Below are 19,101 nucleotides of genomic sequence, written 5' to 3'. Positions count from 1 at the left end.
AAAATTTGCTTCCATCACAGTTGTATGATTTTTGGCTTTAATATTGTTTGTTTAACCTCATATTGTACACCACCCCAAGGCATCTACCTGTGAGGGAGCAGTCATAGAAAGAATGAAAGAGAGAGAGAGAGAGTGATGGATAATCTGGACTATGCTGGGGGTGAGGGTGGGGGGAGGAATTCTATAGGTGCTCTATAAGGCACTGGGCCCTGCCTATGTCTCATCCGATGCACTGGAATAAACTCCAGTGAGCTTTTAACAATTACATCTGCTGGTGTTAGAGCCACCACAGTTCCCCTACAAAACCTCAGGTTCCTAAACTGCAAAGATTTACTAATCAATCAATCAATCAATCCCTGACTCTTCAGCACAGCGGCCAGCCGACAACCCATACACGCTTCACTCTGCCATCAGAGGATGCCGCGCTGTCAAGAGACACCAGAGGTTTGCAGGCGCACCCCCCCCCCCCCCCGTTCGTACCGAGCAGAAAATCCAGGATTTTGCAAGTTTGTCTTCGTAGCACCCCGGATGGGCCAAAAGGAAACGTTATTCAGCGAGAGCGAGCAGCTCCTTCTGACAAACTGAGGAATCCGGCTCAGCAGCTCCCTGCCTCTCAATTTCGTTTTCTATTCCGGCTGGCTGCGAAGCGCGCAACAGAAATAAGTTTCGTTTCCCACAAAAAGCTTCTGCTAGTTGCCGTTCTCCCAGCGGTCCCAAAGAAAACGAGCACAGACTCGGACAAAACCAAGGCAGAGGCAACTAAGGCGGGCGGAGACGAAGAATTTGAGAAGCAGCTTGTTGAAACATGAAAACGAAGTTATTGTCTAATCTTTGAGATCTGTAGAACTGTAAGTGCATGACGTGGTGCTGTAAGTGCATGACGCAGCACTGATCATGGGAAACTTTTCAAGTTATAAAAAATCAAAACATTCTTCCAATTAACAGCTCCTCCATGAAGAAACGTTTGAGGGAGAAGAAAAAGGGTATTAGAAGCAGAGAGCTAAGCGTTGCCGGCTCTGGATTACTGGAAATTGGGGGGGGGGGGGTCTTGAGAGGCTAGGGTTTGGGAAGGAAGGGATCCTAGCTGGAAACAGTGCTATCGAATCCTCTCTCCAAAATGTGCATTTTTCCCCCCAAGGGGAACAGATCTTGGTCGTCTGATCAATTGTAATTATTAAGTCTGCTGGTTCAGTGATCACAGACTCCAGGTCTTCAATAAAATTAGTGTCCAGTAGCACCTTTAAAAGAGCCTCTTGTGGCACAGAGTGGTAAGGCAGCCATCTGAAAGCTTTGCCCATGAGGCTGGGAGTTCAATCCCAGCAGGCGGCTCAAGGTTGACTCAGCCTTCCATCCTTCCGAGGTCGGTAAAATGAGTACCCAGCTTGCTGGGAGGTAAACGGTAATGACTGGGGAAGGCACTGGCAAACCACCCCGTATTGAGTCTGCCATGAAAATGCTAGAGGGCGTCATCCCAAGGGTCAGACATGACCCAGTGTGTGCACAGAGGATACCTTTACCTTTAGCACCTTTAAGACCAACTAAGATTTATCCAAGTCTTCAGAACAGCTTTTTATTTAGCAACTCCAGCAACAGACTACAACTACTGAACAGAGGAAAATAGGCAAATTCATGCACTTTTATACCTTTCAGGCAGGCAGCTGCTGCCTCTGATTGGCTCTAAGTAGAGCAATCCGATTGGTCCTAGGCAGAGCAATCAGTACTCAGTGACATTGCCTCTGAGGAAGTGTGCATGCCCACAAAAGCTCATACCTTTAATTAAACTTTGTTGGTCTTAATGTTGCCACTGGACTCTATTTTTTCCATTTGGAGCAATTAACACTATATAAGAAGACTGTTTCCACATGGAGGAGTAAAACTTGCATGGCCTCCTCCTTGCAAACACGGAATGGTAAACTTCACATTTGCAGCTCTCCTCACAGGAGATCCCTCCCAAGTTTTCCCTCTGCCCTGTTATGGCTTTTTGCCTCCTGAGGAGGCCGCATGGGAAAACAAGCCAAACTTCTCCCCCCTTGACTTGTCAATTACAGCAAGCCACCAATTACAGCACAGCAGTTATCTTGTGGACTGAAAGTCCCCCCCCCCATTATTTTTTTCAGAACAAGGGCTTCTGCATTGTTATGCAGTAATGGCACAACACAGATGCCTCGGGATGCAGGTACTGTCATGTAGAGGGGGCTCTAAAACCTGCCAATAACCAGCGGCTGTCAAGTGGCAGATTCATCGTGCAGAAAAAGTCAGAGTTGGTTCTTATATGCCACTTTTCTCTACTAGAAGGAATTTCAAAGCGGCTTACAATCACCTTCCCTTTCCTCTCTATATCAACCAAAAGCAAGGTGACACCCGTTTGAGTCCATTTACTTCAAGTGATGTCAAAGGGCAGGGTGATTTGGCATTCCTTTATTCAAATCATACAGATTACAATAACTGTCAAAAAACACACACATCAATTTGCAAGTCTACTTTGGCATAGCCTGGAGGCTCCTTGTCAGGAGGTGACCTCTTCCTGCAACTCAGATCACCCTGCAGCAGCAACAACACGGCTGCACTGAAGGTCTACTTGCAGGGTGGAGGGGAGGAGAGGACAGATGCAGAGCAAGTTGGGAAGAGAGAGCCATGCTATGAGCTAGCAAGGGACCCGGCCAGGATGCTGTCATGTGATCACGTGGCTACAGCCTCCAGGGACTGCAAGGAGAGTGGCCCAAGACGGGAAGCTTTGAGAGGTCCTTGGCTGGGTGCCTGCCTCTCCCCTGGAGCTGAGGGTGGCCTCACCACACAAGGATGGGGAAAGTGCAGGGAGGGGGGGAGTCTGGGACGGGCAGGGACCATCTCAGAAGAGGTGAGTTGAGGTCAGAGAGGGGAACCCATATTGACAGACAAGATTTTGAAAATTGACAAGCAGCTACAAAGTTCTGTTTTCCATATTGCTGCCCATTAAGGAATTCTCAACTGTGTTGTCTGCTACTGTGAAAAATGGGACAGTTACATGCTCTCGTGGCATGGGAGAACATGTGGAGTTCACAGAATGCCTGGTAGAATCCACTGACATGGGCATTGCAAGCTGTGAACACTGGCAACTTAGGTGTGTATGCGCATGTCTCTGCAAAGTCTGCTGCAACTTTTGCACAGGTCTGGAATTAGTATGGGGCAGGAGTCCTCTGGCAGAAGCTCTGGAGTCCTTTTTGAATCTTGTGTCACTTAACTAACAATGTAGAGATATTTTTGCCAATTCCCTAGCATAATAACATGAATTTCCTGCCCTTCCTTTCGGATTTGTGTGGTTTTTTTTTTTGTGGTTCTCTCATTTGATTTTGGACAATTGTCACAATTTTGGCAGTTGTTGTTATTATTATTATCATTATTATTATTAGATTTATTTCCCGCCTCTCCCGACAGGCTCGAGGTTTTTAAAGGCCAGTTTTAAAGACCAATAATCCTTGTGCGGATTACGCTCACATCAATGACAGAGGCAAAAAGGGAACCAGGGAGAACTGATAGGGAAGGAAAAATAGTCATGAATTTATTATCTACTGTGCATTGTCTTCTTGGAGATAAGAAATCAGGACCTCCTTTGATCAAGCAGCTTAAAAGAGTGTAGACAACTACTTTTATATCTAAATCAACATACTCAAATAAATAATGAAAGTAAAAATAAACCAGAAACCTTTGTAGAACACATGATTTATTGACTGATTACTGGAATGCAGAATTTTAGAATATTTCAGGATAATGTTCAACCATTGGTTTTTGACTTTGACATGAAGAATATTGTCCATGGAGATAAACTCTTTAATTATAATATAGACTTACAATATGCTTATAATAAAGTAATAAAATTAATTTTAATATAAAGTAGTTTTAGAAAGAGAGAGCAAGGATTAAAATATGATGATGAAAACAAGCATATCAGCTAGTTCCACAAGATGCTGAAATATTAAATTCACCACAAAATTAATTGATGAAACAAAGACAGGTATTTTGTTCTTAAAAAGCTGATTTATAAAAATCAAGTGAATAGCAACAAAAATGCAATCTTGAATAAAAGTCAAGGATTTAAAAAAATGGAAGTAAAAAAAAAATGCGTTGAGTGACACCAACCAGGCATACATTTCTACCTGACTGGGGGCGGGGATGCAGTAAGAGGATGAAGAGGCCTCTGAACCGTGGTCAATTGATATGTGATCTTACTGAGAAGACAACATCAAGGTCTGAACAGTAAACACTGATATGAAATAAATGTATGTAGGGCTATAAGTTTCCAACATCAGACAGTGTCATTTGCAATAACATTTATACTTTATCCAGTTTTGCTTTGTAGTTTTCTGCCAGTTGTTTAAAAGCCAGCACAAGATTGTCATTCTCTTCTTCACACAGTTCACTCAGAGAAACCCTGCAAGATTAAATAAATCAAAACTATAATGAATACATTGCACCTTAGGTATATATAAAATTTACTGATAATAATATATTTATATCATACTGTATTGCTTTGATGGTCAGTGAAAAATCCCGAAGGATGTTGTAGGCATCCCCTCTGTTTAATCTGGAGAAAAAAAAATCACAACAGCATTTATTCCATTTATCTTTATCTTTTTTTGGTAGCAGTTATAAATGCTGGTGGCAGTAACACACGATTCCCCACAAGAAAACAGAGTTGCAATGGTTCATCAAGATTCTTGAAGAGACATATGAAGAAAGGTTGGGGGAGCTTGGTCTGTTTAGCCTGGAGAGAAGACGACTGAGAGGGGATTTGATAACCATCTTCAAGTATTTAAAAGGCTGCCATATAGAGGATGGAGCAGAGTTGTTCTCTCTTGCCCCGGAGGGATGGACCAGAACCAATGGGATGAAATTAATTCAAAAGAAATTCCATCTCAACATCTGGAAGAAGTTCCTGACAGAGCAATTTCTCAGTGGAACAGGCTTCCTCAGGAGGTGGTGGATTCTCCATCTTTGGAAATTTTTAAACAGAGGCTAGATAGCCATCTGACAGAGAGGCTGATTCTGTGAAGGCTTAAGGGGGTGGCAGGTTACAGTGGATGAGCGATAGGGTTGTGAGTGCCCTGCATAGTGCAGGAGGTTGGACTCTATGATTCTATGATCAGCATCTTCTGTGCAGACACACAATGGTACTGCAATTGCACCGGCCAGCTGTGGAGCATTTTCTGTCTAGTTGGTGCATGCAGGATTCCTGCCCAACACATCACATGCTCTGTTGACAGGCTCCCCTGTTCCTACAGTTCTCATTTATCCACTGTGAGCCCCCTTCCATGGCACAACAGTCCTGTGAGAGCTCACAGCTGGGCAGGAGGCAGGGAATGTTTGTCTGCATTGAAGATGTCAATGAACAACAGTTACAGGTAATTACAACTCTATTCTCATCTTCCATCTTCTTGTGCAGCCTCACACTGGGATTATTAGCAAGCTACTCTCCAGAGCAGGTGGAGTGAGTCTCTCACTGGAACAGAGCCTGTAGAATAACCTTTCCCACATCCACTTCCTTCCTCGTCTGAAGGTCCACAGTATAATACATCACAAATATGTCCTCTGCTGACCAGATTGCTGCCTTGCAATTGTCCAGCAGGAGAACTCATCAATGAAACACTGGAGTACACTTTCATGTCAAGCAGACATGGCTCCCCTATGCCATATAGAAGGAACGGATGGCAGCAACTACCCATCTGGACACAGACTGGGATGAAGCAACTCTGCCATTCTTGGGGCCCAAATAACAAATAAATAGTATTTTCATGAAATGGTTTGGTTCTTTCTATATAATAAAGGAGGGCTCTCCTAATGTCAATGTAGGGCCTTTTCTGCCTTCAAGTTCGGAGCAGGATAAAATACCAGCTGGACAATTTCCTGTGCTAGGTGGAACTTGGAAAGCACTTTGGCCAGGAAGTCTAGACTCAAGTGTAATAGAACCCACTCACTGAATATCTTGAGAAAAGGTGGGGCAGCCCTGAGGGCTACCTGTTCACTGACTGTTCTCACTGAGAAAATAGCCACTATTTGCAGGTTGGCAGTGAGCTTTTGCAAAAGGACTGGTTTAGGACTGTATAGAAAGGAGAGACATTTTACAGCTATTCTGTGCTGGTTATGCACAATGTTGTCTCTTTCTACATTAGATGAATCGCACCCTGGGTTGCTTAGTATTCTTCTAGGATGCTTGGTGTTGTCCCAAAAATTAACCATTGTTTTTTAAAACTTGCGTGATGCTGGTATAAATGGGATGAATCTAGAGATTTGTAATCATACACAATATCAGAATATAAAGATGAGTAGTGTAGTATGTTTTGTAAACATACCTTAGTCAAGATACTTATATAGTGTTTACATTTCATTATGCTGAATACAAGCCCTCGCCCCCAGTTACCCATTGTCTTCGATCAGTGCTTTCAAGGAGCCGTGCTTATAGAAATCGAGGGCATAAGCATTGAGTGGCATTTTTCTTCCAATACTATCATATTTCTCAATCCAAATCACGGGCGCATTACTAGCACCAACACCAACAGTCCTTAATACAGCCTAGAAAACACAACCATTGAACAATATTGATAGTATTTCACATCGGGTTATCTATTGTAGAGACTATTTTCCAAATTTGGTCTCTGCACTTGCTGTTGGGTACACCCAGACAGGAGCAGGGCCTGAAAGGTCAGTCTCTGGAAAATCACCAGAAAAAAACATGTTTTTCTACAAAAAGCTGATCTCAAGGACATTCTCTGCAAAGTCCTTTACTACACAGCATCTGATTACAATGGAATGTGTACATAGCTATAAGCTTAGGCAAACTACTATGTCCTTCAACATGTGTGGTAATGTATCTATTGATCTGTAAATTTAATAAAAGCTCCAGTGAGCAGAGAGTGAGGTAGCACTGAGAAGGAAGCCTTCGTGGCTGTCTTTACTTCAATCTATATACCATATATACTTGCATATAAGCCGACCCACATATAAGCCGAGGCAACTAATTACACCACAAAATGCTGGAAAAACTTATTGACTCACATATAAGCCAAGGGTGGTGTTTGGATAGTGGCTTTTTCTCCTTTCCTTCCCTCCCCCTGCTTTGGGCAGGATTTCCCCTCCTTTTCTTCACACCCTCCTCCTCCCTCCTCTGCTCTCCCTCTTGCCTTTATTCCTTCCTCTAGGGGCGTGTCCTCCTTCTGCTCTCTGCTCTCCCTCTGAGAAAAAGGCTTCAGAGCTTCCTGCAACACTGCTAGCCTCATGCTAGCCTCGTTAAGGCAGTGAAGGGGGGAAAGCGGAGACTGCTCTTTCCCTCCCAGGCTTTCTCTGTTGTTCCTGCCTCTGCCCGTTCAGGCAAGTATACTTGTCTCCCACCCCCAACCTCTTGTCTTGTCTGGAAGCTGTTTTGTTTTTTTTTAATACCCACATATAAGCCGAGGGGGACTTTTTCAGCTTAAAAAAAGAGCTGAAAAACTCGGCTTATATGTGAGTATATACGGTATGTGGTTCCTTCTGTTGTGCTCTCCATATACCAATGAAAATGGGTGAAAAGAATGCATATGAATTTCCATTTCATGATATGGCAAGTCCACTTCTAATAATGTGCTCCAAAGAACATTTCTAGCATGGAAAAATCCAGATGCTATCTATGCAGAACTGGAAAATCTGCAGAGGTATAAGATAACTAACAATTAGTACAAATCATATTTTAAGAACTGCTGTTTTACTGACTTTGCTTTCATTGGCCAAGTGTGCATTATGCCAAGCAGAAACATTATAAGTGAGGTGCAATAAAATGTATTTTTTCCCAACGACTCTAGACTACAGCATGACAAAGATTGGGGGCACTTCAGTTAAACTTTATGGTCTAAAGTTACCAGTTCTTGAGATTTGTTCCTAATGAATACAAGTTTATAAAACCAAACAGAAAGGAATCTGCATTTTCTATAAGCCAGCTAACAAACAATAGCAAACCAGCTGGTAACAAGTCAGGTCATTCTTGTATGCTGATGCAGGAAGGTGTCAAACTAATGCAATTGTTTTGTCTTCATAATAGGATACCATCCTACTATTTGATAGTCAGGAATTTCCACTTTAAAAACATTACCTTGTTAACATTGTGAATACTGAACAAATCTTGGTCCACCACTCCAGACAAGCATGCAAAAGGTGAAATTGCAGTTATTCTTTTAGTGCTTTCAATTAAATGAGATGCCAGATCAGAATCTTCACAGGTTCTACCTGTAAAAGCTTTAAAGAATGGATGAGTTTGTTTGTGCTCAGATTCTTTTAATTTATCATATGTATCCTGCCCTTCCTTACAAAACTTAGTGTCTTATTATTATTACAAGCCTTGGAAACACTACTTCTTGCTCCTTTAACCTGAACACTATTTGCCTGATTTCTTTGTTAGTACTGCGTCTTTTCTACCATTTCTTTTCACTGTTCTACCAAAATCAGAAGTTTAATTAGGGTTTCCAATCTCCAGATGAGGCCTGGAATTCTCCAAGAATGAGATCAGTTATTTTGGAAGAAACTGCAGCTTTGGAAGACAAACTCTGTGGCATTACATCTCCATTGTGCTCCCTTCCCTCTCCAAACTCTGCTCTCCTCACTCACCATCTCCAAATCTCCAGGAATTTCCCACACCAGATTTAGTGTGCCTTTCAAGTTTCCTATCATCAGGGATCCTTTATAATATAACATGTATGCTGAAGAACACCCTGCATGTTTGTCATAAAATCTCAACATGTTGCATGGGATTTAGACTTATCCTTTGCTCAAGGGCACATGATCATTTTTGTGGGGGTCAGACATGCTGGTCTTTCCTGTTTCCACAACAATATGTGTGGCTGTTTCCTATAGCAGCATGCGGTAGCAAGAGATTGATAGTGGCAAGAAAGCTATCTTCCAGAGAAGCTTGTCCTGCCAATATTGATAGAAATCCTTTGAAAATTTCTGAGAAGATCCAGGTTCCCTCAGAAAACAGTTTGGAAAGTACTGATATGAATAAACCTCATGAGCATTTGCTAGCATCATGAACAGCTTCCTCATTTCAAATACTTCATTTAAGCACCAGTCTCCACACTCCAGATCACGTATCTTTTTTGCCCTGTGTGGGAGGCATGAATTAAAGAGCATCTATTCCAAATGCGTGTGTGCTGCTTCTCCATCGTGGTTCACTCTGTGATTCTGGGTCAGTCACTCTCACTCAGCCTATCACAAGATCTTTGTGGAGAAAATGGAAGACCATGTACATTGCCCTGAACTCTTTGGAATGGCAGGGTAAAAGTGATAGATAAATGCACGCTTGCATTACCTAATTTTGACAATGGAAGGTGGTATTCTTGTTCCATGTCAGCCAGTTTGGCAGCAGTGAGAAGAAAACATCCAAAGTTGTTTTCTACTTTACTGTTATATGCTTTTACTGCAGCAGCAAATTCTTCAGGGAGATCCTCTAGAAACACCTACAATAACCACAAAAATCTATGTACAAAACAGTATTTACAACATGGTCATATGAAAATCACTTTTCCCTGTATCGCTGATGGTATATCATGCTGCATATAATATAGCTTCTTCAAGAGGCTGATACGTTTCTTCCTGAGTTGGTTTGGGGTACCACCACCTGGACTCAGATCAACTAAGGGTCAGCCATGCATTAGTGGGAACTAAGTTCCCAAGCCTTGGGACCACAACACCAGGTGAGAAGGGTCTTCATCTCCCCCCCCCCACATCATTTTTCCTGGATCAAAATGGCCCTTATGAGACTCACAGAGAACCTCAACCCACTTCATGGCAAGATGTACTGTTTTACTTGTATATTGTTGACTTCTAGGCATCTTTCTTGTGGTGATGCACATATAAACTGGAGTTGGGAGGTAAAAAATGGCACTGAAAGCTAAGCAATATATTAGGATTTTTTTTGACAGGTAAATAGCTCACATTTTCAAAAGTGCATAAATGTGATTATATACTGATATCTAGGGTGCCAGCCTCTGGGTGAGGAGGCCTGAAGATCTCTCAGAATTACAACTGATTTCCAGACATATTTGTTTGTTTGTTTGTTCGTTTGTTTATTAGATTTTTTATACTGCCCTCCCATATGGCTCAGGGCAGTTCACCTAAACCATTGCAGGGGTGACACACAGAACAGTCTAACTAATAACAGTCATATAAACAATTTAACAGTGGCTTCAAATAAAAAATAACTTAAGAAAAGCCCCCAGAGAGGTCAGGCTGCTTCAGATCAGGTGGGGAGTGTCTGAGGGGGGACCAGCAGATGTTGTTGGATCGGTCGGACTCAAGCAAATGCCTGGTGGAGAAGCTGCCTTTTGCAGGACCTGCAGAATTGTGGGAGTTCAAGCAGGGCCCTGATCTCTTCAAGGAGCTCATTCCACCAGGTGGGGCCAGGACAGAAAAAGCTCTGGCCCTTGTGGAGGACTGACATGCTTCTTTGGGGGGCATGGATCACTAGCCAGTTGGTGGTAGCTCTTTTGGGGGTTGCATAGAGTGAGTTGCAGAAGTCCAGTCTAAAGGTGACTGTCACATGGATCACTGTGACTAGGTGTTCTGATGCCAAATAGGATGCTAGTAGCTTGGCTTGGTGGAGCTGGTAGAAAGCCTGCCACACTACTCTTGTGACCTGTGCTTCCATGGAGAGGGAGGCATCAAGGATCACACCCAGGTTTCTGTCAGAATGGGTTACTGTTACATGCGCTCCATCCAGGTTGGGTAAGCATGCTTCCTCGCTTGGTCCCTTCCTACCCAGCCACAGGATCTCAGTCTTTGAAGGGTTGAGCCATGTCGTCACTGCTTCCAGGCATCTGGCTAAGGGTTCTGGGTTTCATCTGCATCTGGGTTCCATCACTCTATGCAGGCCTACCCTTGTCCTTGATCTGGAAACTTCAGCAAGTGCAAAATGCAGCTGCTAGGGTACTCACTGGCACATCTTGGAGGACCCATATCCAGCCTGTGCTGAGCCAGCTTCATTAGTTGCCAATTGCTGCCCGGATCTGGTTCAAGGTTTTAGTTTTAGCCTTCCAGGCCTTATGCTGGTTGGGACCCTCATACCTGAGGGACTGCCTATCACCCTATGTCCCCCACTGGGCCTTACGCTCTGCGGGAGAAAATCTACTGGTCGTTCCCGGCCCTAGGGAAGTGCGCCTAGCCTCAATCAGGATCAGGGCTTTTTCTGTCCTGGCCCCTATCTGGTGAAATGAGCTCCCGGGCGAGCTGCGGGCCCCATGGGATCTGTCAGAATTCCGCAAGGCCTGTAAAACGGAGCTCTTCCGCTAGGTCTATGGTTGCAGCTGGGGTCAACGAGGTAAATAGTTGCCCCCCCCGGGGGTCATAAGTGTACATTGCTCCTATCCATTTTCTCTGTCGCCTAAGGTTGTGGGGGGGGGGGGGTTGTAGGATTCTTTTCTCCACCATGTTGGGAATTTTTAAAGTCTTAATGGGGGGTTTTAATGGGGTTTTTTACCCGCCATGAGCCTATTAGGGACTGGCGGGAAATAAATCAAAAAAATCAATAACAATAATAATAATAATAATAATAATAATAATAATAATAATAATAATAATAATAATAATAATAATAATAATAATAATATTGGTGGCAACCCAGCCCAAACCTCTGCACCAGCTGAGCAAGAGGGCACATGAAGTTGTTAAATAAAATAGGAGAGAGGACTGTTTCCTGTGGGACTCCAAATGTGAGCTGGTGGTGGTTCGATACTCTATCTCCAATTACTAAATTACTATTACTATAAAGATCAGTTTCCCTGGGACTGTCCAAAAGAACTATCAAGATGTGTAGGTGTCTACCATATGCAGTTGTGGAAGAAAGGGTTCTGGCAACAGAGTCCCTGAATAATGTCAGTATGTGTGCAGGAAGGTACGGGCAATGCCATCCACAGCACTTTCATTTTAGTTTCAGTTTGTTTACTTTTATCTAGTTAGTTACCAGTATACTGCAAGATGGAATGCTGAAGCTGTCCATATTTCAGGAGAGAGTGAAAACAGGGCACATAACTCTGTTAGGAAACAACTTTTCTACCATTACCTTTGACTGGGAAAATGTTTTCTTGTATTTTGTGTAGCAGGCTGGTAGATGCCTCCTTCCAAAGAGGTGTGCAAGCACCAGCACTAATTTTTCCATTACATCTTCAGAAAAGATAGGTGATCCTAAGAAATAAAAGAAAGAAAGAAAGAAAGAAAGAAAGAAAGAAAGAAAGAAAGAAAGAAAGAAAGAAAGAAAGAAAGAAAGAAAGAAAGAAAGAAAGAAAGAAAGAAAGAAAGAAAGAAAGAAAGAAAGAAAGAAAATGGTTGATATGTTCACTAAGTCAAATTAATTTAAACTTGATAACCCTGACCCAGAACACCATACTCTATGTGAACCATGATGCCTTAAAATCCCTTATTTCCAGAAACAATCACCTATATTACCAGGGCTGCATCCATATGCTACTTTTAATTTACATTGAGCCTTATTGATGGATGAACCTGGAGCATTGGCAGGCTTTCTCCTTGCTAATTACTGTCTATGGGAGGAGTTGGGGACCTTCTGAGCCCAATAATGCATAAGCCAAAGTAATATGACATAAACCCAATAAAACTCCACATCATTTAAGACAAAAAATCCCTGAGGTGCTGGATTGTTTACGTTTAAGACAGGTTTCATTGGAAAGGGTACCTGGAAACCTCATTTTGCATTTTAACAAAATTAGGCAATTATTTCCTGAGTCTGATCAAGCTGCTTCTTCCTGACCTTTTGACATCTCTTGTCTGTATATGAAAGCAATGGGAGCGGCTTTTAACCATCACTTTTTATTTTATTGGGCAGGTTAAAACTCTAGATCAGGGGTCCCCAACCCCCGGTCTGCGGCCCGGTAGCGGGCCGCAAAGGCCATCATACCGGGCCGCCAGCGGCCGCGCCTGCCTACCCCCTGCAGCGAGAGGGGGGGAAAGAGGCCGGCACAGCAGCCGGTGCGGCAGCCGGTGCGGCAGCCGGTGCGGCAGCCGGCGCGGCAGCAACGCTAACGCGCACACACAGAACTGCCGCGCATGCGTGTTTGCGTCCCCTGATGGCCAAAACGTGCATGCGCGGCAACTGCACATGCGTGTTAGCACCACCTGGTGGCCAAAACGTGCATGCGCAGCAATTGGGCATGCACGTTTATGAGCAACTGCGGCAGCCGGGCCGCTGGCTCTCCCCCATCCCCGGATGCGGTCCCCGACCAGATGAAGGTTGGGGACCGCTGCTCCAGATGACTATATGGATGCTGCCACACAGCATTTCCCTTTCCAACCATAGGAAAGTAGTCCAAAAGGATATATGATTCTCTTAAATACAGGCAATGCCAGAATTATTAACAGGGATACATTACCCCTGCATATCTCCCAGCATAAGGCACCAACTAAGGTGATCAAATTAGTTTCAGTAATGAAATAAAAAGATAAGCTTTCATATTGGTTAGTGAAAATAATCCAATTCATTCATAAAACTTTGGTGCTAATGGAATAACCTAAAGATGGCGGTAAGTCAACTGGGTGATATGTTCTTAAGACTTGAAAATAGTGGGGCCATGTATCTCTGTCATGAGATATTGTGACCTGTTGAAGTATTCATTCAGAACTAAAGGTAAAAGTAAAGGTATCCCCTGTGCAAGCACCGGGTCATGTCTGACCCTTGGGGTGATGCCCTCTAGCATTTTAATGGCAGACTCGATACAGGGTTGTTTGCCAGTGCCTTCCCCAGTCATTACCATTTCACCCCCCAGCAAGCTGGGTACTCATTTTACCGACCTCGGAAGGATGGAAGGCTGAGTCAACCTTGAGCTGGCTGCCGGGATTGAACTCCCAGCCTCATGATCAGAGCTTCAGACAGCATGTCGGCTACCTTACCACCCTGCACCACAAGAGGCTCTAATTCAGAACTAGGGATGTGCAAAAAAAAAAATCAGTCTTTTCCAGTTTAAGTCTACTGGACACCCCCCCCCACACACACACACACAATTAACTATGCAAGAAATCCCAGATCAAAATGGTACAGTATGGTATAAAGATTTTTTTTTTTTGGGGGGGGGGGGTTGAATCTCAAAAAATATCAGACTGATATCAGTTATACCTAAGTCTGATATACCTGAAAACAAAAATGTCAATAAAAAAAAAGCCAGCCCCAGGCCAATCCTGGGTTGGCTCTTATAGCTTGGTTTAAACAATTGCAAAAGGAGCCAGCCCCACCTGAGACCGTGCAGAGTTCTCTGCTTCTCCACCCAGTTTATCCTCTCTTGCAGCTTGGTTTAAACTGAGCTTCAAGAGAGGATCAGCTAGGATGGTGGGAGATGGCTCCTCTCGCAGCTAAGTATAAACTGAGATGCAAAAGGAGTTATCCCCAACCAAGGTAGCATGGAGCTGACAACTCCCACCACCTTGGTTGATCCTGGGCTAAAAGGAAAAGGTATATGCCTGAGAATGTTTGTGTTAGCAGCAGCTGCTTGTATCTCCCAAAACTGTCAGATTGGCTAAATAATCCTGAAATGCTTTTTCTGATTTCCTGTACCTTGACAAGGTGATCAGTATGTCACTTCTTTTGTAAAAAGAGAGCCAGTTTGGTGTAGTGGTTAGGAGTGGGACTTCTAATCTGGCATACCAGTTCGATTCTGCGCTCCCCCACATGCAACCAGCTGCGTGACCTTGGGCTCGCCACGGCACTGATAAAGCTGTTCTGACCAGGCAGTGATATCAGTGCTCTCTCAGCCTCACCCACCCCACAGGGTGTCGGGGAGAGGAATGGGAAGGCGACTGTAAGCCGCTTTGAGCCTCCTTTGGGTAGGGAAAAGCGGCATATAAGAACCAACTCTTTGTCTTCTTCTTAATAAGTTCAAAAGCATAGCCAGGGAGAATAGAAAGCCTATTTGTCTTCTGCGGATGTTCTCCATATTGAGTCAAAAGGGCTTCCAACTGGTCCAGAAGCCAAGAAGGTGATGAATAAGCAGCTTGAGATGAAATTGCTCCAAACTGAAATCTGTCTAAGTAATACAAGAATGTAACAGAGGCCAGCAACTGGCTTACAGTATGCATTCACCATATGAATATGGTACATTCCTGTTTTTTTTCATAAAGTTTATGTAATGTTCATTGGATAAATTGAATAATAACTTAAAGGTAAAGGTATCCCCTGTGCAAGCACTGGGTCATGTCTGACCCTTGGGGTGACGCCCTCTAGCGTTTTCATGGCAGACTCAATACGGGGTGGTTTGCCAGTGCCTTCCCCAGTCATTACCTACCCCCCAGCAAGCTGGGTACTCATTTTACCGACCTCGGAAGGATGGAAGGCTGAGTCAACCTTGAGCTGGCTGCTGGGATCGAACTCCCAGCCTCACGGGCAGAGCTTTCAGACTGCATGTCTGCTGCCTTACCACTCTGAGCCACAAGAGGCTCTTTGAATAATAACTTACCTTTCACAATTGGCTGGCATAACTTGTGCAGTAGACCTTTGGTGAGAAAGTCAACCAGGGCAAAATTTGAAGGTTCATGATAATGAAGATGACTGACAAGTCCAGCGTACCCTAGGGGTTTACCTTCTTGATCCAAATAGCCCTGAGCAAGAAAGTGTTTGGTTTTAGCATTTTGGAAAGTACTTTGGTCCTATAAAAAAATAGCCTACAAGGACAAAGGTTGATATACAGAATTAATATACAGAATTACCTCCTTGAGAAGAAACTGGAAGGAAAAGATAAAGTATATTTTCAACATGTCCTTGTTCCTTTGCTGACTGAATGATAACAGTGAATGGTTCAACACTGCCAATACCTAGATTGGGGGGGGGGGGTTAAAATATTTTAAAATGTATTAAAATGTTAAAACATTCTTGCAGATTATCAGTAAATATAACATTTTCAAAGGAGAACCAGTATTTATGCATATCTATACAATAGTTGCTATATATATTATCATTTCTGTTAGACTGAGATGTTTGATAAGTTATATGTTTTTGGTGAATATATTTATTGTTTATTTACATTTATACCCCACCTTTTTTCCCAATGGGTACCTGAAGTAGCTGACAACATTTTCATCTCATCCAGTTTACCCTCACAACAACCCTGTGAGAGTAGACTGGCTAAAGTGACCCAGCAAGTTTTCATGGCAAAGTGGGAATCAGAATTTTGGGTTTGACAGATTTTGGGGTCTGACACTCTAACCAATGAAATACTCAAAAACCTGTTGTCATTTCTCCATACAGGGTAGAGAATAATGTCTGTAATTTAAATGGGCCAATCAGGACTCATTCCTGTTTGTTTGTTTATATTTGCATTTGTTTCCCTCAGATTACAACAGGGTCCCTCCACTGCTTCAGTTGGAAGAACCATATTCTTCCACTCCACCTTGCACTTCCTTGTAAGCAATTCAGAAGTGTTTGCCTTGGAGCTCTATCCTTTTTTAGTTCTTTCTGATGCTAGTATTCATTCCTCTCATGCACTCTCATGTAACTGCATCACAGGTTGTCAGCCTATGCATAGTCCTGTCTAGACAGGATAACATGAATCACAGTCAGGGGAAAGACTGAAATCAAGCCTACTGCTACTTCTTCCCAAATAGATAATCAGTAAATTTATATCTCCATTCCGCACAGATTCTTTGTAGCAGGAGTGTGGCAAATTGAAATCGCTACAAAAATGCGGTTATGCACAACATTGTGGACAATCTGCCACATTCCTGAAACCGATCCACAAAAAGCGCTTTGTTGTAGTGCTTTCAGGAAAATCCCAAAAAGTGGATTCACCCTCCGGAAAGCGCTACACTCTTGCAACCAATCTGCAACACTAGCGGGAAAGTTCTGTGCATTACCATTGTTGCAGTTTCTGCAAAGTCCCTCCCCCTGGCTCTCTCCTCTGATCTTCCAGCGAAGCGATCGCCATTTTTTTTCCGGAACGAGCGGAGATCAATGAACCGGTGAGCCTTCATATACCCAGCGAGGCTTCCCCGGCTGCAGTCCCTCCCCAGAGCTGTTTTAAGTCACCAAGCACCACACAGCCCCGTTTGCTGGTTTATTTTCCCTTTATTTTCCCCTTTATTTTTGGCCGAAAATCACGCCCGTGTGGGGGGGGGGTGGATTTTTTTTTCACTTGGGAGAGCGTGGCAATGATGAAACGGCAGCTCACACGCCACCTGCTAGCTAGATTGGTCTCTCCGTTGCAACGAATCAACGCATATTCATTGCAACGGGTGTTTTTTTTTTTAAACCCTGCCTTAAAGGGAAAGGGGCTTTTCGGGAGCATGATAACGGCCGCCCATTGGCTGCTCGTTTGATTGACAGCCAGGGACGGGACAAAGCTCGGCAAATATCGCTTCCTGGATAGCGATTTTTGCCGAGATCGGAAACCTGTGTGAAACGATAGAAACGCAACTGGATTCCACTACAAAGGCAGGTATGCATAACGACGAATTCCACTATTTAAAATGGTGTTTTTTCATTCTGAAACCAATTTGCAACATAGATCCTGGTGCAGAATGGCCCATAGAGTTGGAAGGGACCTCCAGGGATATCTAGTTCAACCCCCTGCAGGAAAATCACAACTATAAGTAACATATGTGAATTAAGCTAAGAACACAAAGTCTTAGCTGTTAGATTCAAACAGCACATGATTGACCTGCTATGAATCTATGAACCCCAAAATCTAAAAATTGATCACAAATTTTAGTTGTGAGCTGGTTGATGCCCAGCCGTAATCAGGAGAAAGGTAGGGTAATATAAAGACAAGCAAGCAATAATCTATAAATATACCTTTGCTTTGGCATCTGCTTTATCATCAGCCTTTACAGCCAGGAGCATAAGTCTCAGTACCAGGGTGATGCTCAAAGGGAACTGGCCTTTAAGTTCAGGTACATTGGATTTCATCAACTTTTGAACTTTGGGCAGAGGGATGCCATAAAAAAACACATTTCCTATCAAATCTTGTCCACGTCTTCCAGCGCGTCCAGACATCTTGAAATACATACATTTGGTTATACAAATCATGTTAAAGGTAAAGGTAAAGGTATCCCCTGTGCAAGCACCGAGTCATGTCTGACCCTTGGGGTGACGCCCTCTAGCGTTTTCATGGCAGACTCAATACGGGGTGGTTTGCCAGTGCCTTCCCCAGTATTTACCATTTACAAGCAAGCTGGGTACTCATTTTACCGACCTCAGAAGGATGGAAGGCTGAGTCAACCTTGAGCCGGCTGCTGGGATTGAACTCCCAACCTCATGGGCAAAGCTTTCAGGCGGCTGCCTTACCACTCTGCGCCACAAGAGGCTCATGTTACAAATCATGTTACTGAACTATTTACAGATTTTAAAATTATGTAAATTAATTATTTCTATCTAGCATTTCCTTCCCCCATTTTTCCTAAGAAATAAAAAGCATTTTAATAACATTGATTTAATAACATTTAATAACATTTAATAACATTGATATCAGTCATACCTGTCTGTAGTTCAAAGCATCTAGATAGACAGAATCTTCCAAAAAAACAACTGATTTACATGGCATATTAATGCCTAATGCCAGTGTTGAAGTTGATGTAACAACCTAAAAAAAATCAGTATGAGTGCATTGTCATTTTTTAAAATTAAATTAGTTATACCCTGCTTTTCCTTTTGACTCAAGGCAGCTTACAGTAATAATTGAAACATTACAAGCTAACACCAAAATAAACAAACCCTAAATACCCTCCCCTAAAAAGGTTGCCTTCTATAGCCCATCACAAAGACCTGGAGAGGGCCAGACTTTGCTGTTCCTCCTAAAATTTTTTAACAGGGGTGGGGTTGCCATCTCCAGGTTAGAAAATTCCTGGATATTTGAGAGTGGAACCTGGAGAGGGTGGGATTGGGGAGGGGGAGGGAAGACACCTCAGCAGGGTATAAGGCCACCCTCCAAAGCAGTCATTTTCTCTGGGGGAGCTGAGCTCTGTTGTATGGAAATTAGTTATAGTTCTGGGATCTCCAGATCGCACCTAGAAGATTGCAAGACTAAATGGGGGAGTTTCCTTAATTTCTTAAAGGTGTCCATACCAAATTATGGGAGCCTTGATCAGAAAGCTACAGGCTCTGGTTGATACCAG

General features: G+C 43.3%; 2 protein-coding genes across 8 annotated transcripts in view; both read right to left on the bottom strand.

The window, feature by feature from the left end:
- DDX60 (DExD/H-box helicase 60) overlaps positions 1 to 673 on the bottom strand; it is a 67,835-nt gene extending 67,162 nt beyond the window's left edge. For all 4 annotated transcript variants that reach the window (XR_013224703.1, XM_077353647.1, XM_077353646.1 and 1 more), the window contains exon 1: positions 481 to 673. The gene's annotated coding sequence lies outside the window, so the exon portion shown is untranslated. The remainder of the gene's footprint in view (positions 1 to 480) is intronic.
- Positions 674 to 3,683: 3,010 nt separating this feature from the next.
- LOC143845341 (putative ATP-dependent RNA helicase DDX60) overlaps positions 3,684 to 19,101 on the bottom strand; it is a 63,447-nt gene continuing 48,029 nt past the window's right edge. For all 4 annotated transcript variants that reach the window (XM_077353642.1, XM_077353645.1, XM_077353643.1 and 1 more), the window contains 10 exons: positions 18,465 to 18,569; positions 17,783 to 17,983; positions 15,703 to 15,807; positions 15,453 to 15,594; positions 12,056 to 12,177; positions 9,308 to 9,455; positions 8,096 to 8,238; positions 6,395 to 6,546; positions 4,499 to 4,561; positions 3,684 to 4,408 (listed from right to left, as the gene is read on the bottom strand). In XM_077353642.1, coding sequence (XP_077209757.1) covers positions 4,309 to 4,408; positions 4,499 to 4,561; positions 6,395 to 6,546; positions 8,096 to 8,238; positions 9,308 to 9,455; positions 12,056 to 12,177; positions 15,453 to 15,594; positions 15,703 to 15,807; positions 17,783 to 17,983; positions 18,465 to 18,569 — 1,281 coding nt within the window. In that variant the 3' untranslated portion in view covers positions 3,684 to 4,308. The remainder of the gene's footprint in view (positions 4,409 to 4,498; positions 4,562 to 6,394; positions 6,547 to 8,095; positions 8,239 to 9,307; positions 9,456 to 12,055; positions 12,178 to 15,452; positions 15,595 to 15,702; positions 15,808 to 17,782; positions 17,984 to 18,464; positions 18,570 to 19,101) is intronic.

The sequence above is a fragment of the Paroedura picta genome, chromosome 10 (genome assembly GCF_049243985.1).
Source record: "Paroedura picta isolate Pp20150507F chromosome 10, Ppicta_v3.0, whole genome shotgun sequence".
Lineage (NCBI taxonomy): Eukaryota > Metazoa > Chordata > Lepidosauria > Squamata > Gekkonidae > Paroedura > Paroedura picta.
The sequence above is the reverse complement of the archived record's forward strand: the minus strand, read 5'-3'. Positions and strand labels throughout refer to the sequence as shown.